The 22,805-nt window shown below is 36.0% G+C and overlaps 2 protein-coding genes across 2 annotated transcripts; both read right to left on the reverse strand.

Moving 5' to 3' along the window:
- Nucleotides 1-11,196: 11,196 nt before the first annotated feature.
- On the reverse strand, nt 11,197-13,055 carry LOC138123322 (uncharacterized). The gene is made up of 4 exons (XM_069037962.1): nt 11,968-13,055; nt 11,747-11,875; nt 11,552-11,696; nt 11,197-11,495 (listed from the first exon to the last, which is right to left on the reverse strand). Exons 1-4 carry the CDS (start codon nt 12,031-12,033, stop codon nt 11,350-11,352), a joined length of 486 nt encoding a protein of 161 aa, XP_068894063.1. The 5' UTR covers nt 12,034-13,055; the 3' UTR covers nt 11,197-11,349.
- Nucleotides 13,056-14,109: 1,054 nt separating this feature from the next.
- On the reverse strand, nt 14,110-16,196 carry slbo (slow border cells). Its single transcript, XM_069037961.1, has 2 exons — nt 14,922-16,196; nt 14,110-14,869 (listed from the first exon to the last, which is right to left on the reverse strand). The coding sequence occupies exons 1-2, from the start codon at nt 15,890-15,892 to the stop codon at nt 14,818-14,820; spliced, it is 1,023 nt and encodes a 340-aa protein (XP_068894062.1). The 5' UTR covers nt 15,893-16,196; the 3' UTR covers nt 14,110-14,817.
- Between the last annotated feature and the right edge of the window lie 6,609 nt (nt 16,197-22,805).

The following is a 22,805-nucleotide window of genomic DNA, read 5'->3' on the forward strand; positions in this document are numbered from 1 at the left end:
GAGTTTACCTATTCTAATAATTAATATTGATAATGATCATGGCCATAATTAAATACAATTAGCATGGTGAGTCTTTGAATGAGTTATAATAATTAATTGAGAGTATTGAGAGTCGCTGACTGAGATCAGGGCTGCTCGTGATTGCCAATTAATGGAGGGTCGCTGACTGAGATCAGGACCGCTCGTGATTAATAATTAATTGAGAGTCGCTGACAGTGATCAGGACTGCTCGTGAGTTATAATTAATTAAGATGATGTTGTTTTCACCATTGAGGGTGATTATGTTGTTGAGTTGATCAGAGTCATAACAGTTTGATGAAATTACTAATTTTGATATGATTGAGCCCCGACATGTCGAGCTAATTAATTAGACTGTCCAAATTTCCTTCGTTCCGGCAACTGTACGCTAGCAGAGACCGTGGAGCTGCTAGCGGGGTGAAATTGATTGTGATGCACTGGCAGAGACCGGGGATGCTGCCAGTGTGGCAGATCGAGTGTGTCGCTGAGGTCCATCAGGACCGCTCATCTGTTTTTGGTGATCACAATTGATTGAGGGTCGCTGAGTGTTATCAGGGCGCCTCGTTTGATTACAGTTGTGCAGTGGACTATTAGAGTCCTGGGGGTTCTGAGTGAGCCCTACTCTTTACCTTTCCCTAACAACCCTGGACAAAGCTCAATGAGTTAATAATAATCGATAATAACCTAAAGTACTAGAGCTCAATGAATATATGAGATGATAATTGATAATCACCAAAGATATTAAGAGTTGACGTTGACGTTGTGATGGTACCATATTTGAGATGTGTGTGATTTATTGTTGTAAATATTTATTGGTTGTGCTCGCACAACACTTTCAGCGAACTGGTTACTCACCACCCCATTTTATTATTTTACAGGAGGTAAGCCTGTGATAGATGTGCAGACCACGATCACCTCGATCCACGACACAAGCCGTCATGACACCATTGTTAACGTAATGTTCACCCAATTATTTTATTTACTGACAATTACCAAATTAGGACATCCTGACACTGTATCAAGTTTGATATGTTATATTGATTGACAATTTGATTAGTCTCAGCATTATTATTATTTTTGTGTGCTGTCTCTCTCTGCGAGAGTTATCTCTCTCGCACTCGCATCATAGCCCCTGCATTAGTGTAAGAGAATTTTAAAAACGCAACAGAAAACTACCTCTTCCACCCCAAACATGTGGCTCATAAATTATGTTCTGAAAGGTCCTTGACTCGGGGGTGATTTTTAAGAGTTCCACAGGCGAGACAGGGGCAGTGTCGCTTGGCAGCTGCGACCGACGGGCTGTCCAAGGTACGAGTACGAGAGTGACGGCAGGTGAATAATTGTGGCCCGGGAGTGGTGTAGTGAATTAGGCTAGTGATAGCCGGTAATAGAGATACAGTTACCAGGTGTGTCGGTAACTGGGTGATAGCAGGTTTGGGCAACCTGGGCTATAAATCAGTATCTTAATGCGTAAAACCTCCCTATACCATGGTATGATTCCTGAGCACCTGATGTCCGGGTGGGGCACCTTTGGCTCATGACACGGATAGGCCGTTGACCGGACGCGTCTCGTAGAGACGGCTGGTGGTGGCAACCAAATGCACCGATCATACGTTGCTGGTCAAAAGGTTATGAGGTCATCCCGGTCCCCAGGTACTGAGGGGGCATCGTAACGTATGGAAGTGGGCTGTAGGCTCATACCCTGGCCGTGGCGGTCTTCCTCTGTGGAGGCTGCGGGCGGGCTGTGCACCCCAAACTGCACACGGGGCTATTACAGGTGCTACTAGAACATCCAACGCAACCCCGGAATGTAGCGCTCTGAAGACGACGCCCGTGGTTCGAGCCCCTCATCATGATAGAAGCTAGGGGGAGGAATCCCCCGGGTAAGTCACTGTATGACCTTGATTCGCGACAGATGTGTCAGGTGTTTATCATTTACATGTTTGTACCGTCCCATTGAGCAAACCCGAGTCCGGACCTGTGCTTTACCTTTTGAATGACTGAATGAGGTGGAGGTGAGTCCGATTGTAGATTATCGTATGACTGTTGCTGAGATTGTCTAATTTAATGTGTACCGATGAGTCTGATCGATTAATTATCAAATATTGGGCAAAAACCAAGTCTTACATTAGTTATTGTGTCAAGATATTTTTGAAAGGAGGTTAAAATATTCACACCGGGTAAAATTAACAAAATTAAAAGACCTAAAACAAAAATATGTAAATAAATACGTTCCATTCAAGTTTTAAAAGTTGCAGGCACTTGCTACGCAAGTGGCGAATGTAGAATTGATTTTATTATTACATATAAACAAAATAACAACAGAATTAAGTACTTCCGAATCATCTAATATGAGATTTTTCAAAAATAAACCTTCGTCTAAAATAGAAGTTTCTTTGCAAAAAATGATAATTTTTTTCAATCTAACCAATAATTTAACAGTTCATTGTTTTTTTACTAACTACATATTATCTAAAGTGTATTTTTTCCTGGTAGGCGGATGCGCACGCCATTTACGAAATCTTGCAACAAAATGCGACCTCCCTATTGGTTATTTTATTCCACTAACCAATAGGGAGGTCGCATTTCGTTGCAGGATTTCGTAAATGGCGCGCGCATCCGCCTACCAGGAAAAAATAGACTTTAGTAGGTATAACGTAATTGAAGTTAATTAAGATAAGTGATTTAAGACAATTAAATGTTCAGTTGTTGTTTTGTTTTTTTGCTATTTTGATAAAAAGTCTTCGTAGGGCCGGTTTCACCAACGTGAGTTAAATTTAACTACAGATTAAAATATACGAAAACATTGTTATAACAATAGGTAACTAAAGTAACAAAGCATTTTAACCTACAGTTAACTTTAACTGACGTTGGTGAAACCAGCCTTTAGATTTTTAGATTTAGATTTTTTTTAATTTATCTTTTACCGTTTCTTTTTAAGAATTTACAAATATATTATATTTAGTACTAGCTAGCTTTTATCTATCGCTTTGCTAGCGTAGCTAATGTGACAACGACAATATCAAACTGATCTTTTATTTGAAAGTTTCTTTAAAAGTTGTTGTAACTATCTGTACTAATCTGTATGAACTACTGAAGGTCATGATTTATTTTTTAACGTCGGACACACTGTTTGATCATTAAGTGCCTGACATTCGGACCTATCAAAATGCTGAATTTTTCGCGTTGTTTGAGCATTCTTCTATTGCAAACTAGTAAAACTGACAACAGTGCAATTGATATTGACGCTATTTATAACCTCAAACTTAGAAAAACATAACCAACATGCCAAAACAACGTGAGTGCATTTTCTGTACAGTTCCATCTAAATTTTTTGATAAAACAATTTAGAAAATATAAAATATATCCAAAATAAACTCAAATCACAAGGTTTATCTCATAATCTAAACCCTGTTCACACGTCAAATATCCACAGCTTGTTCAATTATGTTGATTTTATTAAACAATAAATTATCCTTGTAATCCTTTATGGTAACTCAAAATGATACAAAGTGGGGCAACTCAAACGACAGTTTAAGTTTGGGAAATTGATGCACATGCTTTGAAAAAAAGGTTATTTAATATAACGCCGAGAAAAGAAATTTGCTTGACCAGATATTTTAAATTGATTTAATTACGGCACACAGTGGGAAAAATTACTGAAAAGCTGGCCAAAAGTCGAAAAAATCAAAATAATTTATTGAAAATTGAAAAATAGGGGTTTTCGAGATCGCTGGTTACGAATTTGTTCTTAGTTTTTCCAAAAACAAAATGGCGGATCCAAAATGGCGATTCGAAATATTACCAAGTTTATCAATTTTTATGAAATTTTGTAATGGGACTGTTTTTAGGTCACTGATTACAAATTTGGTATTAGTCTTTCAAAAAAAAAATGGCGGATCCAAAATGGTGATTATAATATAACGTTCAGAATTTCAGTTAAACTTGGTTTAATGAGCCTGAAAAACGCAATCTCGTGAGATAAACAGCTTTGTTGCCGTCCATAACCGTAACAAAGAAATTTTAATTATGAAAAAAATACACGATCAAATGCATCTGCAAACATTTTCGCTTTTTGCACTTCATCGCCATTTCCGAAGAAAAATTAAAAAAAAAAGAAAAAGCGCTGGTGGGCGCAGCTAATTTTTGCATAATATTACACAGGAAGGTTTAATAAACAATATAGGGGTGATAAGAGAGTGGGCATATGTGGGATTTTTTTTGTATGTCACTATTCATTCAAGATTTTTGAATGAGATTTGCGAAAAATACAGCACATTCATCATTACACTAATTATAAAATAAAATTTAATAATAAATTTTATTTTATAATTACAGGACAGGTTTGCAATTAATAAATATTTTGTGGTACATTTCATTCTACATTCTTTGGGGAAGATGATCCATTTTGTTGCGCTTTATTAACGCAATTTCTGACGAAATAAGAAGCGAAACAATTAACAGCACGTTTGACGCTCAGAAACACGGGGCATTTATTCGTTTCAATGCTCACTTTTTAAGCGATGCCACGAAGGTATAAAGGACAACTGTGACTTATTAATCGGTTTATTTTATACCAGAGATCCTCTAGGAATAATTTATGTGCGAAAAAGTCCCTAATTCAGACTTCGATTTTTCGACTTTTGGCCAGCTTTTTGGTATTATTTCCCACTGTGCGGCATGGAGAGGAATTAAAAAAATTAACCAAGTTTTGATTTTTCTTTAGATCAATTCAACCGCTTTGCCACGTGCATTTTCGATCTAAATTGCGATGGTTTTGGTGAAAAACAATCTGTATGAGAGGTTTAAACGGGATTGTCATTGTCAGATTAGGACGAATGCAGTAAATTTAAGTAAATTAATCATTAAAATTTGAAAACTCGAATGGTATTTAATTAGATTATTTTATATTTTAGACAGGATTTATACGAGGGCAGTTCATGAATTATTGTCTTTAACTGAAAAATTTAAAATTATTATATTTTTCATACATTTAGCATATCGATGCACAAGATGCTTTAATGCCTTTGGAAAAAAGATATTTGTCTCGTTCCGCAAGCCCCTCATTCGCCGAAGTGATCACCTGTTCATCATCAGAAAAATGGGTTCCTGGAAGACGTTCTTTTAATTTTGGGAATGGGAAGTAGTCACTGGGGGCTAGATCAGGAGAATAGGAGGGCTGCTGGAAAATCTCAAAATCTACGTTGTGAATAACAGCCATCGAAACATGACTTTTGACCTTTTGCGTGCGGGAGCGTTGTCTTGATGGAACAGAACGCCGCGTCTCAATTTTTCTCGTCTTTTTCCTTTTATGCCTGAAATAATATTTAAATTTTCAATTTTTGCATTCATCCGAACTTTCAAACACCTCCAACAAGGCTTAAAAATTCAAAACTGACGTTCATACAGGCACTCCAAAAATGACCTGAATCGGCATTGATCTGATCCGAACTTAAAAGTAAATTTCAAAAAGACAATAATATCTTTATAAATTTAACCATTAGAACGCATTCAATTCATTCATTCATTCTTTTTTTTCCATGCAAATAATGCTAAAATTACTAAATAATAAAAATAATTTTCCATTGACACATTTAGAAACAGTTTTAATAACACGAAGATGATTCGTTATCTACTGCATCTGACACAAGAGGACGGCCCACTTATGCTAAAAAAAGCCCAATTTACACACGAACTGGTTAAATAAATAACTATTTTGACACAGTAATTTAAAAAATGGAACATCATTTTAATTATAGTCTATATTATCTTTTCGTAAAACTTAATAAAACCTAAAAACCGAATTTGTATGTCCCACAGGTTATAGGTTTTTATTTGTCAAGGTGTTTCAACAATAAACAAACCTAAAATGGTCCACGCGATATTTTATTCAACTGATTCCAGAATTCTTGTTGCAGAACTTGGAGTAACTTCGAACCAAGATTAAAATTTTTCATTTTGAAACGCACAGCTGTTGTCATTGAGACGTTACAAGCACTTAATTATGCATGGGGTCGATATTAATCCATTTTTTGCCACTTATAATCCCATTAATCGCCAGTCCGTCCAATAAATTAGCCTTCTCGATTGAAACGTCGAACAATATGTAACTAATGAACAGAAGCAGCCTTAGATTCACATGTCGACCTTATCACAATCTCTCATTAAGACAAATCGTGCGACATTAAACCAACTCAAGGTTCAAAAAGGGTACATCCGGAAACGACTCTCTTAAAGTGAGCAGCTTCCGCACCTCTCCGAATCGACAAACTAATTAGCGATTGTCGACGATTTAATCCACCACCAAGCGAACCCCTTCTTCGTGCAGCTGTAATTCTTCGCATGTTGACCTCCGGGTCAGACGTATTAAATTATTTGAGATTAAAACCGCACAATGGCAACATTCCAATTAAAAATAATTACGTACTAATTATCCGAAAGTCTTAATCGACGTTAGATTTATGGTAAAAATCTCGACGCTCCGACGAGGACCTCACGAGTGAAAGCTTTTAAGGGATTCCTTGTAGATAATTACGAGAAGGACGTCGATACTGAAACGCTGTTAATTAATTCACAAGTTCCAATGGCGTTTGCTGGGGCCGCTTTTAAAACGAATTTTAAAACGAGTGAAAATAATTAAGCGGTTTGAAAAAAATCATTCGAAAAAAATCGCATGAATATTAGAAGTACTGACAGTGGAGAATTTCAAGGTACTACACTTTGTTCGACGCCACTTTCATAAATAATAAATTATCATAATGAATTGTGGCGAACGAATCGATTACTCACAAAAACTATATTACAGGAAGTGTCGGAAAGTTTTCTTCGACATAAAAATGGATTTGTCCTTAGGGCTCAGTTTCAATTTTAAATATCAGTTTGTAGTCTTTTAAAAACTAAAGAAAGAACCATAACAGCAACTGTTACTGCTATTATTTTTTTGTAATTAAAATTTAAAAAAGATTACTTACAGATTACTCTAAGTACTTTCTGGTCGTTACAAAGTAAAAAGGAGAACACTTAACAATCACTAAAAAGTCTACAAAGTAAAAATAAGTGCGGTTAAATAATATAAAAGAGATCTAACAATGCACCAAGTGAGAGTAAAAACTTATTTACCATACCTGATTAGTTTCCTATTATAACTTTGTCAGTACGATTCTTTCCCCGTGTCGTTTATCCAAAATTGAATTTTTAGTGGGATATCCTTGTGGTTGTACTTTTAAACTCAAAAGAGAAAGTTTGATTGAAGAATTTTGTATTTTTTAAGACTTTGTAAATATCGATAACGAAAATAGTAACCTAAATGTATTTTTAGAACATCATTTAGATCCATAAGAAACATCTCAGAGCTTAGCCTAGTTGGATTAAAAATAAATGTTCCTATAACAATTTCTTGTGTGCTCAAAATGTCAAACAAATTTTACGATCGTATTTCAATTTTTTTAAGCACAAAACGTATTATCTATGTACCTATATTTTTCCGTATTTCTCTTTTATCCATCATAAAATGGTGTTCAATAAAACCAACAAAGAGAAAGTCATATTTAAAATTTTCTAAAAATTAACTAAGCTTGCGATTGCCATCCGATGTGGAAGAATTTTAAAATTGTGTTGTAAAAAGAAGTAAGTAGAGGTATGAAGTTGTCGAATATATCGGGTGTTCATTTAAAGTTGATGTTGACGAGTCGATTGTGAACGCACCACTCGTCAGTCTGCATTGTAAAAGCACAAACAACGCAAAAGGTGAGGTTAGATTTAAACAGCTGATCCGTTATGTAATCCGTAGTGCGTTCACAATCAACTCTTCAACGCCAGCTTTGAGGATAAATGAACACCCGATACATATACACAGTAGCACACATTGGTAAAATATTTCTCTCACATCTGTGAATTTTCACATAAATAAGTGAAAGATTTTACAATTTTGTTTCCACAAATTACTTTCAAATCAATGAATTAATTAATCATTTAAGATAGTTAACAAACCTTGAAAATATATTAGTAATGTCGGTGAGCGTTACAGTTCAAAATGAATTTTAATATTTACCGAATAACTATGTTGTTTACGATTTTTTTTATTCCTTAGCTGCCAAATAATATTTCCATTCAAAATTTTACTTCAGTGGTTTGCGTCGTATTTAAGTGCTATCAACGCTGTTTGTCTAATTTCCAAAAAGATCCATACACCGGGTGTCACAATTAAAGTGGCATTTTGTCTAAAACTACATTGGCAATTGTAGCATGCAATACGGCAAAATTCAAGATTCTTTATTACAGAATACAAACGGCATTTAAACAAATAAATTTCATCTTGTTCATGATGAAAAAAAAAATATCCACACGTGCAGACCAATTAATTCAAAATATGTAAAACAAATAATCTATGGATTAATTACATATAATGAAAAAGACAAAAAGATGGTTTTAGTCGTTTTTTGAAAATCTCGAAAACAAGTCCACCTTCTTGTCAAAAAAAAGCGACAAAACACTGTTTACTCTATGTGACAAAGTTCTAAAAATAGAGTCAATTTAAGCATCTTATCTAGCGCACACCGATGCTGTGAATCTATTTCACTTTTTTTCTCATCGAACATATCACAGCGATTTGCATTTGTTTACAGGCACATTTGCATGCCTACTAGATGTGTCCTTTGGATTAGCGTGCTGGCTTGTCTCGTTGCTGAGATAAAACAGCCGTAAACATTTCAAGTAATTAATATCTATTATTGCGAACGTTTCCGTGTTCGAGAGGTGCATTAGCGAAATTCCTTTCGCCGTCAAAACACCGACGCCTCCTTCGATCCGTCGAAAAGTGGCAAAATACCGATTTTTTTTCGCATCCATCAGCCGATGTTGCAATTGTATATTTTAACACTAACCTAGCCCAACAACTAAAAATAAACGGGCTTGTTGTTTCAAGGCGCACTTAGTTGGATCCCCTTACCGTTCGACATTCACGCGACAACCTGATGTTTTTATTTAGTCAATGTGACTTAGAGACGGCTTGGTTTTGGGCTTTTTTTCGACGCGTCCTCCCAAGGTGACAGGTGGGTCAGAAATAGACGCGGGGCTATTCTGGCGCGGAAGTCGCACTCGTGCGCGGGAAAAAACGCCGTTTTCGACGGGGAGGAGACCCAGGCGGCCTTGCACCGCGCCCGATTTGGAACCTATTGAGTTTCGATGGGGCCAGGTTCGGTTCGCGCAAATATGACATCCTTTACATTACGCTGCTTTGTATGGAAGATTATGCATGCGGAGCGTTACTCATTGTGTCGATGTCGTAAAATCGGGTTCATTCACACGCTCGTGTTTACATTTTTTTTTTTTCGATTACGAAGTGGATTCGATCTAACACTCTGATTCCACAAATATCTCCGTTTTTTTATCGCGCCAGAAAGCGAAATTATGAACGTTTAAAACATTAATCGTGTTTTGCAGTTCCAACCTCAAAAACGTATGAATATCTACAAAAAAAAAACTACATACATAATACGGTAGCCATCTTACTAAGTGCAAGATACATTAATTCTGATGCAACTGTCAAGGTGGAAAAATGTTTATCATTCAGTGTTTACAAGTTGGATTCACTGGCGATGAGATCAAGAGGGAAAAATCGGACAACGGCAAACTCCTCCGATGGTCACAGTTTAGTAAATGTAAACTCCAGCGATGGTCATTTTCTTGACCTCCACGTCATCGACATTTTTCAATTATTTTACTTAAGTTAACGTTAAGATAAAAATTGAAATACTCTGTGAAAATGAATAAAAGATTCGTCCATTTTCTTACTATGCGTACACGTGCAAATTTTCCAAAAGTCTGTAGTGTAAGTTATGTTTGGGTGAAAATGTAACTGAGGTTAGACGGGTGTAGACGTGTTAAATATGTATCAAAAATGTCAGATAAGATAATGTGTAAATATGAAATCAGAAATAATTTTATATAAAACGCTGCTATACCAAATTAAAGAATGTAAATGTAAGTGCCATAAGCATACAGGGTGTTGTAAAATACACATAAAAAACGGTAATTAGCGATGATAGATAGAAATCATCAACTGTTTTTTTTTTTAATAATAAGAGTCTTCTCGTTTTCGAGATAAAAACAAGTAAAGATTGTTGGAAATTTCCAGTATAAGGCATTCACGATCTTTTTGGGACCGAGTTGGCTATGGCCATCTAGTGATTTTGTTGGCAGTACATCGGTGATAACAAAATTTCCTAAAGGAAATTGACACTTTTTGTGTTAGGTTAGGTTGTTTTCAGTTTAGGGTTATATTTTCTGAATAGGTACATTGTTGCCGGATCTCTTGAATCTGATCTGTTATTTTTAAATTAAATTAAATCGTTTAATAGAAATTTTTTATCATCTCAAATTATTTTGGCAATTTTGACTGTTCCTTTGGCGGAAAGTTAAAGTATTTTTACATGCTTAATAAATAATTCAGTTTCTTACGAATATTAAAATAATAAATCTGGCAATCCGGTGGCAAGAAAATGTCGAACAGACACTGACAGGAAAAAAAATTGCATCCGTTGCATCACTGAGTCAGTTAGTCCAACATGAAAAGAAAAAATCATAGCCAACTCGGTCCCAAAAAGATCGTGAATAATACGTTACTAAATTAAAATTGGTTAATAATGTAGTCCTGGTTGCTTAGCAACCATAATAATTAATTATTGTATGTTAAAATAACAAAATAATTTATAAGTGGCGCAAATGGGACTAGAAAAGGTTACTGAACCTTTTGGAACCCTCAAACAGCTAATTTTTTTTTGCATGTGTATTTCAAAAACCTGTATAAAAATATATAAAGCAGAAAGTTAGAAGGTCATTTTGCCAGCTTTTTTTTGTGATGAACTCTAACTGAGTTTAAGGGATTAAAAAACCATATGAAGGTTATTTAAATTCTCAGGGAATCAACACATATTTTCCTTTATTCCACATCACACTTTAATGCAGTACAGCTTGACAAACCTAACGTGGCCGCTGAGGGTAAGATGCATATAAAAATCTGAATATTTCTCTTTCTTTCTCCTATTCCAGCATAGTCGGTCTTAGTTTCTCCTTTTCCCATCTGTACATTTAACCAGCCACACTAAGTTTTTCAAACTATAATTACTTTGCGTCAGATTTGTGACGGTTCTCAAAATTTTGAGATAATGAAAGAGAAAGACACGCAAAACATTTATTTCTTTTAATAATTCTGTTATTTACTGTTGGTAAAAATATATTTTGGAGTATCTAAGTGACCTTAGTACTTAGTAGTTGAATAACCTAACCTAGTTGTAAAATAGAAATCCCTAAACCTTATTGCAAATTTACTGATTAAAACCCTAATCCCGGTACTTGGCCCGCATGAGGTGCACTCATTCTTAGCGCAGATCTAGAATAATTATCGGCGATCTGTAGATGTGTTTCCTTGATGATTCGGTACTCGATAACTCCAATGGGAATCATATACAGAAAAGGTACTGCAAAAATCGTTAAAAGATCTCCTAGGAAAAAAAGAATACGCCAAGGCACTCACTATGCTCCACAATTAACATCACCAATATCCACTGAGCAACTGTGTCGTTGGTATTACCGAGGTACACAATTAACAAACCCAATGCTTGCAGTACCATCGCACAAACGTTGAAACAAATAAAAATGATAATACAAACGCGGTCTTCCTTCAAAACAACAAAGATTTGTATTTTAAAAGTGATATAATGGGAGGTACCTTTGTGACTCCAACCAAGAGCAACACGCCAGCTAAAGTCAGTAAAACTACGTTGAGGGATATCACAGTCTCGGGACCTTCCGGTAAAGGGAGGAGGATCAGGAGAAGGATTTTCGTAATAGCAATCGTCTGCAATCAAAGAATTAAAGTTGACGTTTACACGTAAAGACGTGTACTGGGGTACTGATGGGTGAGATTTTGTGCGGTGATGAGGAACTTACTAAAAAAACGAAAGACCCTATTAAACACCCAGTTCTAATGCTAAGGCAGAAACAACACGTGGACATACTCGAAGCTTGACAATTTTTGACAATTGACGTTCCCCTAAGAATCAAATGTCATTCTCCGATATTAAACCAGATAACGATCTGCAGTTTAGTGTAAAAGTGAGTCATTCTGAGTTATTTTAAATGCACTATTAATTTTTCATTAGTTTGTGAAAAAACTAGACGCATTATTTTCACCGTTCGTAACGAAACACTTAATTTTTGTTCACGAATAGAATAATTATTTTCGAATTACATTAATTGGTGACAGTACCGATAATATCGAATCCATGAGTCACAACTTTGATCTGAATATTTTTACGGTTACTTGAACGATAACTGGTTGTCATTTTTGAATGAAAAATTTTCGGGTGAATGAATTTTTCTATCAGATTAGAAAGTGGAATTGTGATTAATGAGGAATGGGCTAATGTCCAAAATCTAGACACGCGTAACAAAAGATCACGACGTTATCAGGAATGATTAAGCGAATTATCGAGAACACCGACCAGGACACACTTGCACTTTGTTAGAAAATGTGTTTGTCCAAATTTTGATCGGAACGACCAAATATGTAAACAAATCTGATATCAGATACATATCCATGCATAAAAATTAGTTTGACAAGATCACCACATTCTTGTTGAAACTGATGTACGATTTACTAAATTGTTGTCTTTTTGATGTTTTTCTAAAGTCTCGAAATTGTTTAAACGTGGCTTGCGACAAAACAGCCATCACTAAAAGTGAGGTTACCTACGTCATCAGTCAATAGAAAGTGAGGTTAGGTAGCAAAAAGCCTTATACTCAAATCTTCAGAATGTTCTGTTCAATTCTGTTCTAGAGCCCACCAAACACCTCTATGATATAGAGTTACAGACACTTTATTACCACTATAGGCGGTTGTTACTTTCATGGTTTATTTTCACTTAATTATCACAGAAATATTTTTCTTTCTTGCTAGAAATTCAAATACGTATGAAAATATTAAAAATTTTCCTCACAAAGAAGACACGTTTTCAAGTCCATTGAACCCAATAAAGTTTCTTATTCTTTTCTGTAAGAAATCATTTCATAGGACAAATCTCACTTTCTAAGCAACCTTATAGAAATTTAATTTGAACATTTGAAACCAGAAAATGAGATCATCTGAATTATAGCAGTGATGTACTGTACAAAATTTGCTAATTTTTGGGAAGACAAATTAAATATACATACCCGTATAGTCAAAGAAAGTAATAAACTTTCATTTATAATTTGGTGTTGGTAACATCTCAAAAATATGTACAGGGTGTTAAAATACTTTACAGGGTTATCAAATAATTTCTTGTTTTATTACTGACACCGAAAGATTGTAAGTAATAATAACAGTATTCTAGAAAATAAAATGAATTCAGTCAAGCAGCAAAAAATATGGTAAGAATTCAATCCTCGATGTGGTACTGCTACCTCGTGGTACCTACTCACTCACGTTTTCTTTTGGGTTGAAGTGTTTCAGACTCCTGACAGATTTTAGAAAATTTGCTATTACTACAACATTAAGCAACGTAAATATTTTGCTTACGTAATAATCTTTTTATTACAGAAAATGGTAAGTATTAAAATAAAAAGTAGGTTAGGCTTAGGTAACGATGATAATCAACATTAATTATTACTCATGAAAATCTCATCGAGGAGGCTTCATATTTCACGTTCGCGGGTGTCGCTCGACCAGCATGTTAATTTCAAAAACGTTTTTACGTGATCGACCCGTTGGCAGAGTGACGGAAAAAACTTCGTCATACTCTCACAGTCATAGCTTGAAGCTTGAGGATGACACCACACAATAAACAAGGAATTTCCTGAATCGCGGAGAGAGGTACCGCTAACTTGTAGATTCGTTTATCGGCTGTATTAATTGGTTTTTTTGTTGTGTGGAATAGAAACGAAAATTGCAGTCGAGTCCGGCGTGGAGTGAATTCACCCGTAAATGTCACCACCGTTGGTCTGGTAACTTTCACATTTGTTTTATGAGTCACGCTGTATTTTTTCCTGCGAGATTTCCATTGTGCTCGTTATCTGGCAACACACTCAGCCAGGGCAAATAAAACGACAAAGTAAATCCGAGATATTTATTAAATAATAAAAACAAGAACATTTTAAGTAGTATAAAATATACACCATTATTATAAACATCTTTACAAAAAATGTAGTTCTTTGGAAATATATTAAGATTTACAAGTACACTCTATACATTATACATTTATACATTAACTTACAAATATATATTACAATAATAAAATTATAAGGTGTAACAACGATATATTTTTTGTAGAAAAATACATCTCAAATACATTTAATTTACTAACAGTTAAGAAGGTACACGGATTGCATCGGTTTAAAAATATAAATCTATATTACAATAATATAGTCGCATTGTTTTAAATACAATTTATCGATCACAAAAAACGAACGGAATAATTCTAATGTAATTTTAATACCCGTTAACAAACTCTTGTTGAAGAATGCGGTCCGGCAAAAGACTCGGGAGACGTTTCCGCTGGAAACAGTTTCGTTGCACAGATCACAAACAAATCCCCAACCTCTTGCAGGACCCGATCTGTATCTCTAATAAATTAAATAAGTCCTTACTTAACAGAACACGTCGTAATAGGAGATCTATCATAAACTAAACGAACCTTGAAGATTCTTCAAAGGGGACAAAACTCTCCGAAATTCGAATGATCGGCCTTACGCGACAAGGCAGCAAGTTTATTGTCATTTTGGGGATTAAAGCTCTTTCGATTCGTGAACGAGCAGCAGAGGCTACGGTCCGTAATCGTGGATATTGTCCATCATCCTCTGTCTGTCTTCGGACCTGGGGAGAAAAACGTTAGGTCCGGGAGGGAGAAAGCGCAACAAGCTCTTACATGTGCTGCTGCTGCTGTTGTTGCTGCAACTGGAAGGTGTCCAAATGTTTGTTGATCTCCCTGTGGACGTGCTCCGGTAACACTCCCACGTTCGAGAAGAGGCTCCTGAGCACGTTCAACTCCTCCGTCAGCAGCTCTATCCTCTTCTGCAGCCTCTCGTTCTCCTTCACCAAGATCTTCACCTTCTCCTCGGTCTCCCTCGTCCGCACTTTCGCCTTTTCCCGGCTCTTCCTGACGGCGATGTTGTTCCGTTCCCTCCGGCGGCGGTACTCGTCGCTGTTCTTGTCGCAGGGTTTTACCGACTTGCGCGCGATGTGCTGGTTCAGCATCATGCCCTTGCCCTTCATCGCGTTCAGGTTGAGCTGGTGGTGCATGACGGGGCTGGGCGCCAGAGTGGTGAAGGTGGCGGCGCCGGGAGCGGCAGGGTACGGGCCCATGTAGCCGTTGGGCAGCACGTTGCACGCCTGGCGACGGTACTCCTGCGGGTCCACCGGCTCCTCCTTGATGCTCGGCACGTCGCTGCCCGCCGAACTGTTCGAGTCGCTGTTGGAGTTCTGGGTGGCGGAGTAGGTGGCGCCGCTGTGCACCGGCTGGGGCATGTACGCGAGGGTCGTTCGCGGGTACGTCGGCGTGCCCATCACGGGCCGCGTCGGCAGCCCTTGCAGGTGCTTGCCCTGCTGCCCCTGCAGTATGTCAGAAAACAACCCATCGCCGAACTGCGAGTCGTCGATCAGGTTCTGCAGGTCGAGAGAGATCTCGGGGGTGTTCAGGTCGTTAAGCTCCTGCTGCTGGTACTGCTGCAGGTGGTGCTGCTTCAGCAGCGCCGTCGTCTGCTTCGAGATGCCCGTGTTGTTGTTCAGCGTCGTAAGATTATTGTTGTTCATGATCACCGACTTCTTCGATTCGTTATTGTTCATACCCCCGGAAGATTGCCCTTGCTGATGGTTGTCGTACATTTGCGGAGAATCCATTTTTCCGGTACGACTTTCACCAGGTCCACTTTCACTGCCGAAACTCCTCACGCACTACGCACTTTCCCAAAATTTAAACATCTCCCAACACAAACACACAAATACAACTCCGGTACTACTTCCGAAAAAAAAAATCTAGACACCCTCGACTAACTGTCTTTTGTCACTTGTCCGTCCGCGCCAACGTGATACTGAAGCTTGTCAGGTGGACTGTCAGAGCCTACTTGGGGACCACACCGTTCGTGCGCTTGCCCAAGCCAACTTGATACTGAGATTGCTTAGCACTATTCCTGCTGTTTGTAGTGGTTAAGGGGGCTCATGCGCTCTGACTGCACATTCGTGCTGACGTACGTTTTGAAAGTGAAACATTGCGATTTGATTTCGTGCGCGCTACATAAAAGCGCGTGGTTTTTTTTTTGACGTAATTTGTAATTTCGACGGGGTCGATTTTACTATGGTCGCGGCTACTACACGTACGCTTTTTGCCGTTAGACTAGTTACAAAACGCGCGTGTGTGTGTAAAACTTTTATTCCGACAACTGAATTGCAATAAATGCAGAATAAATAAATACGCACACACATAAACACCCAGAAAACGTCGCTGTTTTGTTTAATGCTGTTGTTGTGCGGTTTTAATGGTCATCGACGACCAAAGAGACAATACCAACTGTTTTTCGCCAACTTGGATTTGTTGTGGGTGACACAGTTTTCGCATCGAATTGTGTCCGTTTTTCGAAAATTTTAGACGGTGACAAATTTCTGCGCATTGGATTTACAGTTTTCAGAAATTTTGCCTTATCTCTGACGAACTTACATCAAATGCTTGTTATTTTCACAATTTAATAACAAAAACTTATTCCCTTATGAAATAATCTCCTGATTTTCTTGTTTTCTTTCTTAGATTTGTTTATTCATATGAAATTATTTAGAACTGAAACATTCAAAACAACAGTACAAAAACACAATAAAAAATCGTTTTCTTATCAAGAGTCAAGACTGTACGTCATGCTTTGACAAATCGTTTAGATCACCCTCGTGAGGTTTAGCACCTTTGTAAAACCGAAAATATAAAATTGTTTAAGTAAAATATATCTACCCAGGCATACAACATATTGTTAAGTAACTTTAAAAAATGCACTAATTTGAGTTCGTTCTGTTGTTTAGAAGGATAGAATGTTTCCTACTCAATTGTAATGATGACTTTTTAATATTTTTGTCTGGTTTGCAACGACGTGTTATTCAATGTACAAGACTTAGAACTTCTTCTGCAACTTTAATTTAAGTTTATATTCTTAAATACATATGTACTCTTAGTAATCCAAGTTTTCTTGTTCTTTCAAGTTTTATCCATATTCATAGATTTTGCTGGCAGTCAATTAATCAACTTCAACATCAACAATTTATGAAACGTTATGCCCATATTACAGGTTTTAATAATTTATTTTTGTTCTAAACGCAGTTTATTTTGTATTGATTTATTGTGAAGAAAATAAACTTAGATCACTTAAAATCAACTTCAACATCAACAATTTATGAAACGTTATGCCCATATTACAGGTTTTAATAATGTATTTTTGTTCTAAACGCAGTTTATTTTATATTGATTTATTGTGAAGAAAATAAACTTAGATCACTTAAAAGACAACTTAGTTGACTACATATAAGTGTTTAAAAAATATATAATCATTTCAGATAAAACCCAGAATAACCGTTGTACCTACATACTTAATATTGGTGATGAGTTTTAATAACGTATCTCCACAAAATTGGTAATAGTAACGTTCATATCTAAATATGTATAAATAAGAGAATCAATGTGTCTGTTTTAAAAATCCATTATTTTTTTTGAAAATTAAAAATTATTTAACAAGGTAAATATGTAAACAAATTTTGTATCGTTTTCTATTTATTTAAATTAAACGAAGGTTTTGCTGTTGAAGGTTGTTCGTTTGAATAATCAGAAACTAAAGAAAGCAAACGGAAAACGATATTGCTTGAAAATAAAAATTTGAAATATGTATGTATGTACACTTGCTTTCAAAACTATCGCGTACACATTCAAAATCAAGTTACAACGATTTTGCAAAATTTAAGCAGTGTGAACGGGTAATTTTGAGATTAGGTTAAAGATGACGTTGACAGCAACTAAAAAAATTACGATCGGTCTTCTACTCACGGTTCCTTCTTGTTCTCACCTCTTCTTTACTTGGAGAACAGTGCTTTTATTAGCCCATTATGAGTAGCAACCCTTCTTACGGACCACTCCTCTTCTAATGTGGAAAGCATCAAAACTTTGTCTTGCTCTGTCAGTCGAGGCATTTTGACTTTTCAAAAGTTTATTGAGTTGATTAATTACTACCCTGATTTAATACAGCGAAAAATAGGTGTACGGGAAAGTTTTGAAAGCAAGTGTACATATTTGCAAAAAATTAGGAGTAGGTATCATTTTTTATTTTCGACAAGTCTGTCTAAATAAATAATTTCAGTCAAATGTGTTTCAACTAAATGATAGAAATCATAATATGAATGTTATGTAGGTATGTACTTAAGTAATAACTTAAGTTCGTATACAAGATGTTTACTTAAAAAGACATTCAGAACTGAGAAAAAATCGGAGTGTCGATTTTTTGAAAATTGAAAGTACTTTTTTAAATGTTATCGAAAAATTAATAAATAAATAATTGTTACACCATGTCCTAGTTATTTAAATGAAATGATGGTTTTGTTGATAATGGTTGTTTATTTAAATAATGATAAATTAGATAAGGCACAAGGAAAATGTTACTACACATTTTTAAATTTTTTTATTTAAATAACGATAAATTAGAAAAGATTAAAGGAAAACGTTACTACATTTTAACATTTCTTTATTTAAATCATAATAAATTAGAAAAGATAAAGGGCGAACGTTAATGCACATTTTAAAATTCCTTTATTGATTTTTAATTTTTATTAGATATTATTTATTTAAATAATGATAAATTAGAAAAAAGTAAAGGGAAAACATTACTACCATTTGAAAATCATAGTTAAAAGTATTTGTATAAATAAATTTGATGAACATCCTCATATATTTCGACCACAAAATAGATTTTGTTCTGTGTAAAAATTAACATCAAAGCTTACGCTGTAAACAAAAGACTTCATAAACACTCTCCCTTTCCTGTCATAAATCCTTCAAGATTGAACAAATGCATCATTTTACACTACGCTGGAAACTTTTTTATGACAGACACGGTACCTAACCCCAATCTGTCAGAATTTATTTAATTTATTAAGCTTGTTTCATGTCACTATCAAGATTTTTTCTATCGGAAAAGTCTACATTTTTTATAAATACTTCCAGGAAATCCGTAATCCTGATTACCGACAGATAAAGCGAATTTGTCACATTAAAACGTGCAAATCAACTAACAACTCCATATTAGGAACAAGAACTTACGGGGCCACACTGAAGTTGTCCGTACTAATCACAGACGTGCCTTTGTGCGACCGCCGCCCTCAACTTTTCAAAACAAACATTTTTTAGATCGCAGTTCTCGTTGTCTTTGACCCGATGACATGAATATTCATTTTATTTTAGAAATTTGTTATGCAAATCTCATCGCGTTTACTTTCATTGATGGCATTTATAGTCTTTGGTTATTTAAATTTTTGATTTTTTGACATTCACCGTGTAATAAATCGACTCGAGCACAACGATTGGTAGCACTTAGTGTAAATTTTCGATGCGATTTATGACTTGCCATTTAAACTTTATCTTAATGGCCGCCCACTCGGCTGTGATACAATTTTTTAAAAAAATGTCATCGATTGTATTTACGGAAGATTAATAAATCGAGAACCTTGCAAAAAATCACTGATATTTTCGGAGGAAGTACCGTTCAAGGCGTCTATCGCGAATGTTGGATTGAATTTGTGGCATTTGATCATGGCCATTTCGCCGCATTCGACTAAAATGTCCAAGAGCGATTAAAAAAGTTATTATTTTCAGATAAGCGACTTGCTACAAACACGACTGTACCTAATGCGTGTGTGACACTTGTGTTATTCATCCGAAGACTTAGCGATAAAAGATAAAAATCTGTTTTTAGAGAAAAAAATTCCTTGACCTATAAATGAGGGGCAAAGGAGAGTGTCTACTGACTTTAGAATTTTTAGCTGGAGTCACAGAGGTCGCTGAAAACGCGTAACGCACGCGATTACTTTGATAACGGAATTGTCACAATCTAATCAACTTAATACATAACTATTTTTTATTCAATTAGGCTACGAATGGGTTTCCGGGATTTTACTTTTTCTAAAGCGTCACTTCACTTGACTTCACAACTCCTCTTCAAATTTTTCCCAAAAATCTAACTCACTTTGCAGCCACTTCCTGCACGCTCTTTTTCCCATCGTAATCTAATAAGAAATTCATTGACAGTTCTCAGATAGCACGCTCCCTACCGGTCGTGACTGGCTCGAATTGATTTAAATGCCATAAATGTCACTCCATTATGTTGTCCACAAAAATCCAAAAGTAAAAGTAATAAACTAGTACAATAAAAAAATAAATAAATAACAGTAAAATGGCCAATAAATGTAACAAAGAACACACTAAAAACTCTTTGCGGTTTGACAGTCCTAAATGTGACGTCACAGTTTGAAAAACTAAGATGTTTGAAATCTGATTTTGGTTATTTATTTTCTGTTAACGATGCATAAAACATGAAATTAGCCGCTTCTGCAACTGGTATCACAAAAAAGTGAAATCGAAGTGTGCTGTTGTACGTGACAGTTGTCATTTTTGACATTTGTTGTGTCATTCATCTCCGAGCCGAATCAATTTCAGACATCCTTTTTCTTTCATGGTACAGAGTTTGAAAAACCTGCGATATCAGAGAAAATACACAGAGCTGAGCGCACCAAACTCCCGTTTGAGTTATTTATAATACTACCTGTAGCGTGTACGCGTCTCAGATGTTGGTTAGTGTTGATTTATGTGTACTTAACTCTGGGTTTTATTAAATCTGACTCGACTTAGTGCACTTGAGAATAAAAGGATTAGCCTTAACACCTGTTGTATTGTACGGCAGATTTCCTGCTACTCGGATGACGGTATGTGTTACTATAAATCTGTCGAATTATTAAATAATGAGGGGAAAAAACTATCACAAAAAAACTCATGAATAGAAAATTGTGGACGCGGTGTCGTGTGCTGCCGCAGTTCTTGTAGAAAAAGATAGTAAAACGTGTGCATCAAAGGCGGGCCTGAAACGTCACGTTACGTCACAAACCTGATTCACACGTGCAGGAATGTGCATAGATTCCTGATGAAAGTAGGTCATGAAACAGCTGCTATGAGAGACGCGAGCGACATCTGCTAGGTAATGGCTAAAACAGCGAAATTACTACCAAAGCAACCCTGTTCATTGGCTGTCCTATTTCCTGCAAAAATAGAATTCTTTTAAACTTCCAGCAGAATTTACTTTCTCTGTTTCCTGTAATTAAAATAAGTCAAAATGCGAAATGGTGCATTACTGGTTGCTGTCACATGTCAAACAGTTTCGTTTTACTGAGCATAATATTCTGAATTTTTAAATTGTTCTTTATTTATATCATTTGTTTAGGCTCTAAGTAGAGTTGCCAATTTGTCGTCTAGCCTTTTATACGACTCCGTTAAATCTTACAATAAATAAATTTGCTAGGGGAAAATAATTCACTTTTCACTCCGAGGTTCTTACCCCGGAAGATGGTTTGCGGCAGCCATAAGTTTTAACAACAATAGTTATTTGTACCGGGTGAGCAACAATAACTATTTCAGTTGGCAATAAAAAAATTTACATGAAATTTTCAAGACTGTGAATTGTACCTATTTCGGTTTGTTTTATTGACATTATTGACAGCTGGCACACATTTCAAATTTAAACGTCTTGGTTTTTGTAATCATTTATTAGTAAAATGGTTTTTTCATTGGAACATGACATAAAAGTCACCAAAAATCACCAGAATTTATTGCTAACTCAAACAGTAATTGTTGCTCACACGGTACCACAAGGCTAGAAAATGCCAGTTTGCAAGTGCAAGCACTTGCAAAACATTTTCTAGCCGTGTAATACACAAACATTTTTCGGCCGACAATTTATTTAAAGCAAAATATAATCATTTTTGTTAAAAAATTACTAGACAGGGTATTTATTTTTCTTCCATTGGCAACATAAAGGATTCAAGAAGCGACTGTCACGACAAAAATCGACCAATTCCTCAAATATTCAAAACCGTCGTCGTCGTTTCTGTTATTCCTAACCAATGCCTTCCTAACCCGTCGCTTGATACCCCCCTCGGCCCTGCTATACACAATGTACAGCTTGCGATAAAGGATACAAATTTGTTCCACATCAATATCTTACACTTAAAAAATTGTACAAAAATGCCGCATGACACTGACATTTTGTGCTGCCAACCTAAAATCTTTAATTAAAAATTCCTGTGTCGATTTTCTTGCCTAGACAGGGAAATGCTAGTTTCCCTCTACGTAGTTTCCAGACGATTTAGACGAATGAAACATCAGTGTTTCTAGACGGAGGCCGAAAAAAAAACATTTGTATATGAACTATTGGAGAAAGTTTTAGGTTGTAATGATGTTGATATTTACACCAAAAATTTTTCGAACCATTCCATTCATTAAAAAGTAGACAAACTCAAAAAGCAGTTAATAAAAAAGGAAAATTCAGAAATGAGCAAGGGCGTAGCGAGGTACGGGCAGGGAGGGGCAGCTGCCCCCCCCTAGAAGAGCGATCGGATAATGCTCACGAGCTTTTATGTGAGACACGCTGGTCGCAAAAATATAAGAGTATTGCCATTTTTAACAAACATTTTGAAGAAATTATTAATGGACTTGGAATTATATCTACAGAAGGGAATGCTGCTG

This window comes from Tenebrio molitor, chromosome 2 (genome assembly GCF_963966145.1).
Source record: "Tenebrio molitor chromosome 2, icTenMoli1.1, whole genome shotgun sequence".
Lineage (NCBI taxonomy): Eukaryota > Metazoa > Arthropoda > Insecta > Coleoptera > Tenebrionidae > Tenebrio > Tenebrio molitor.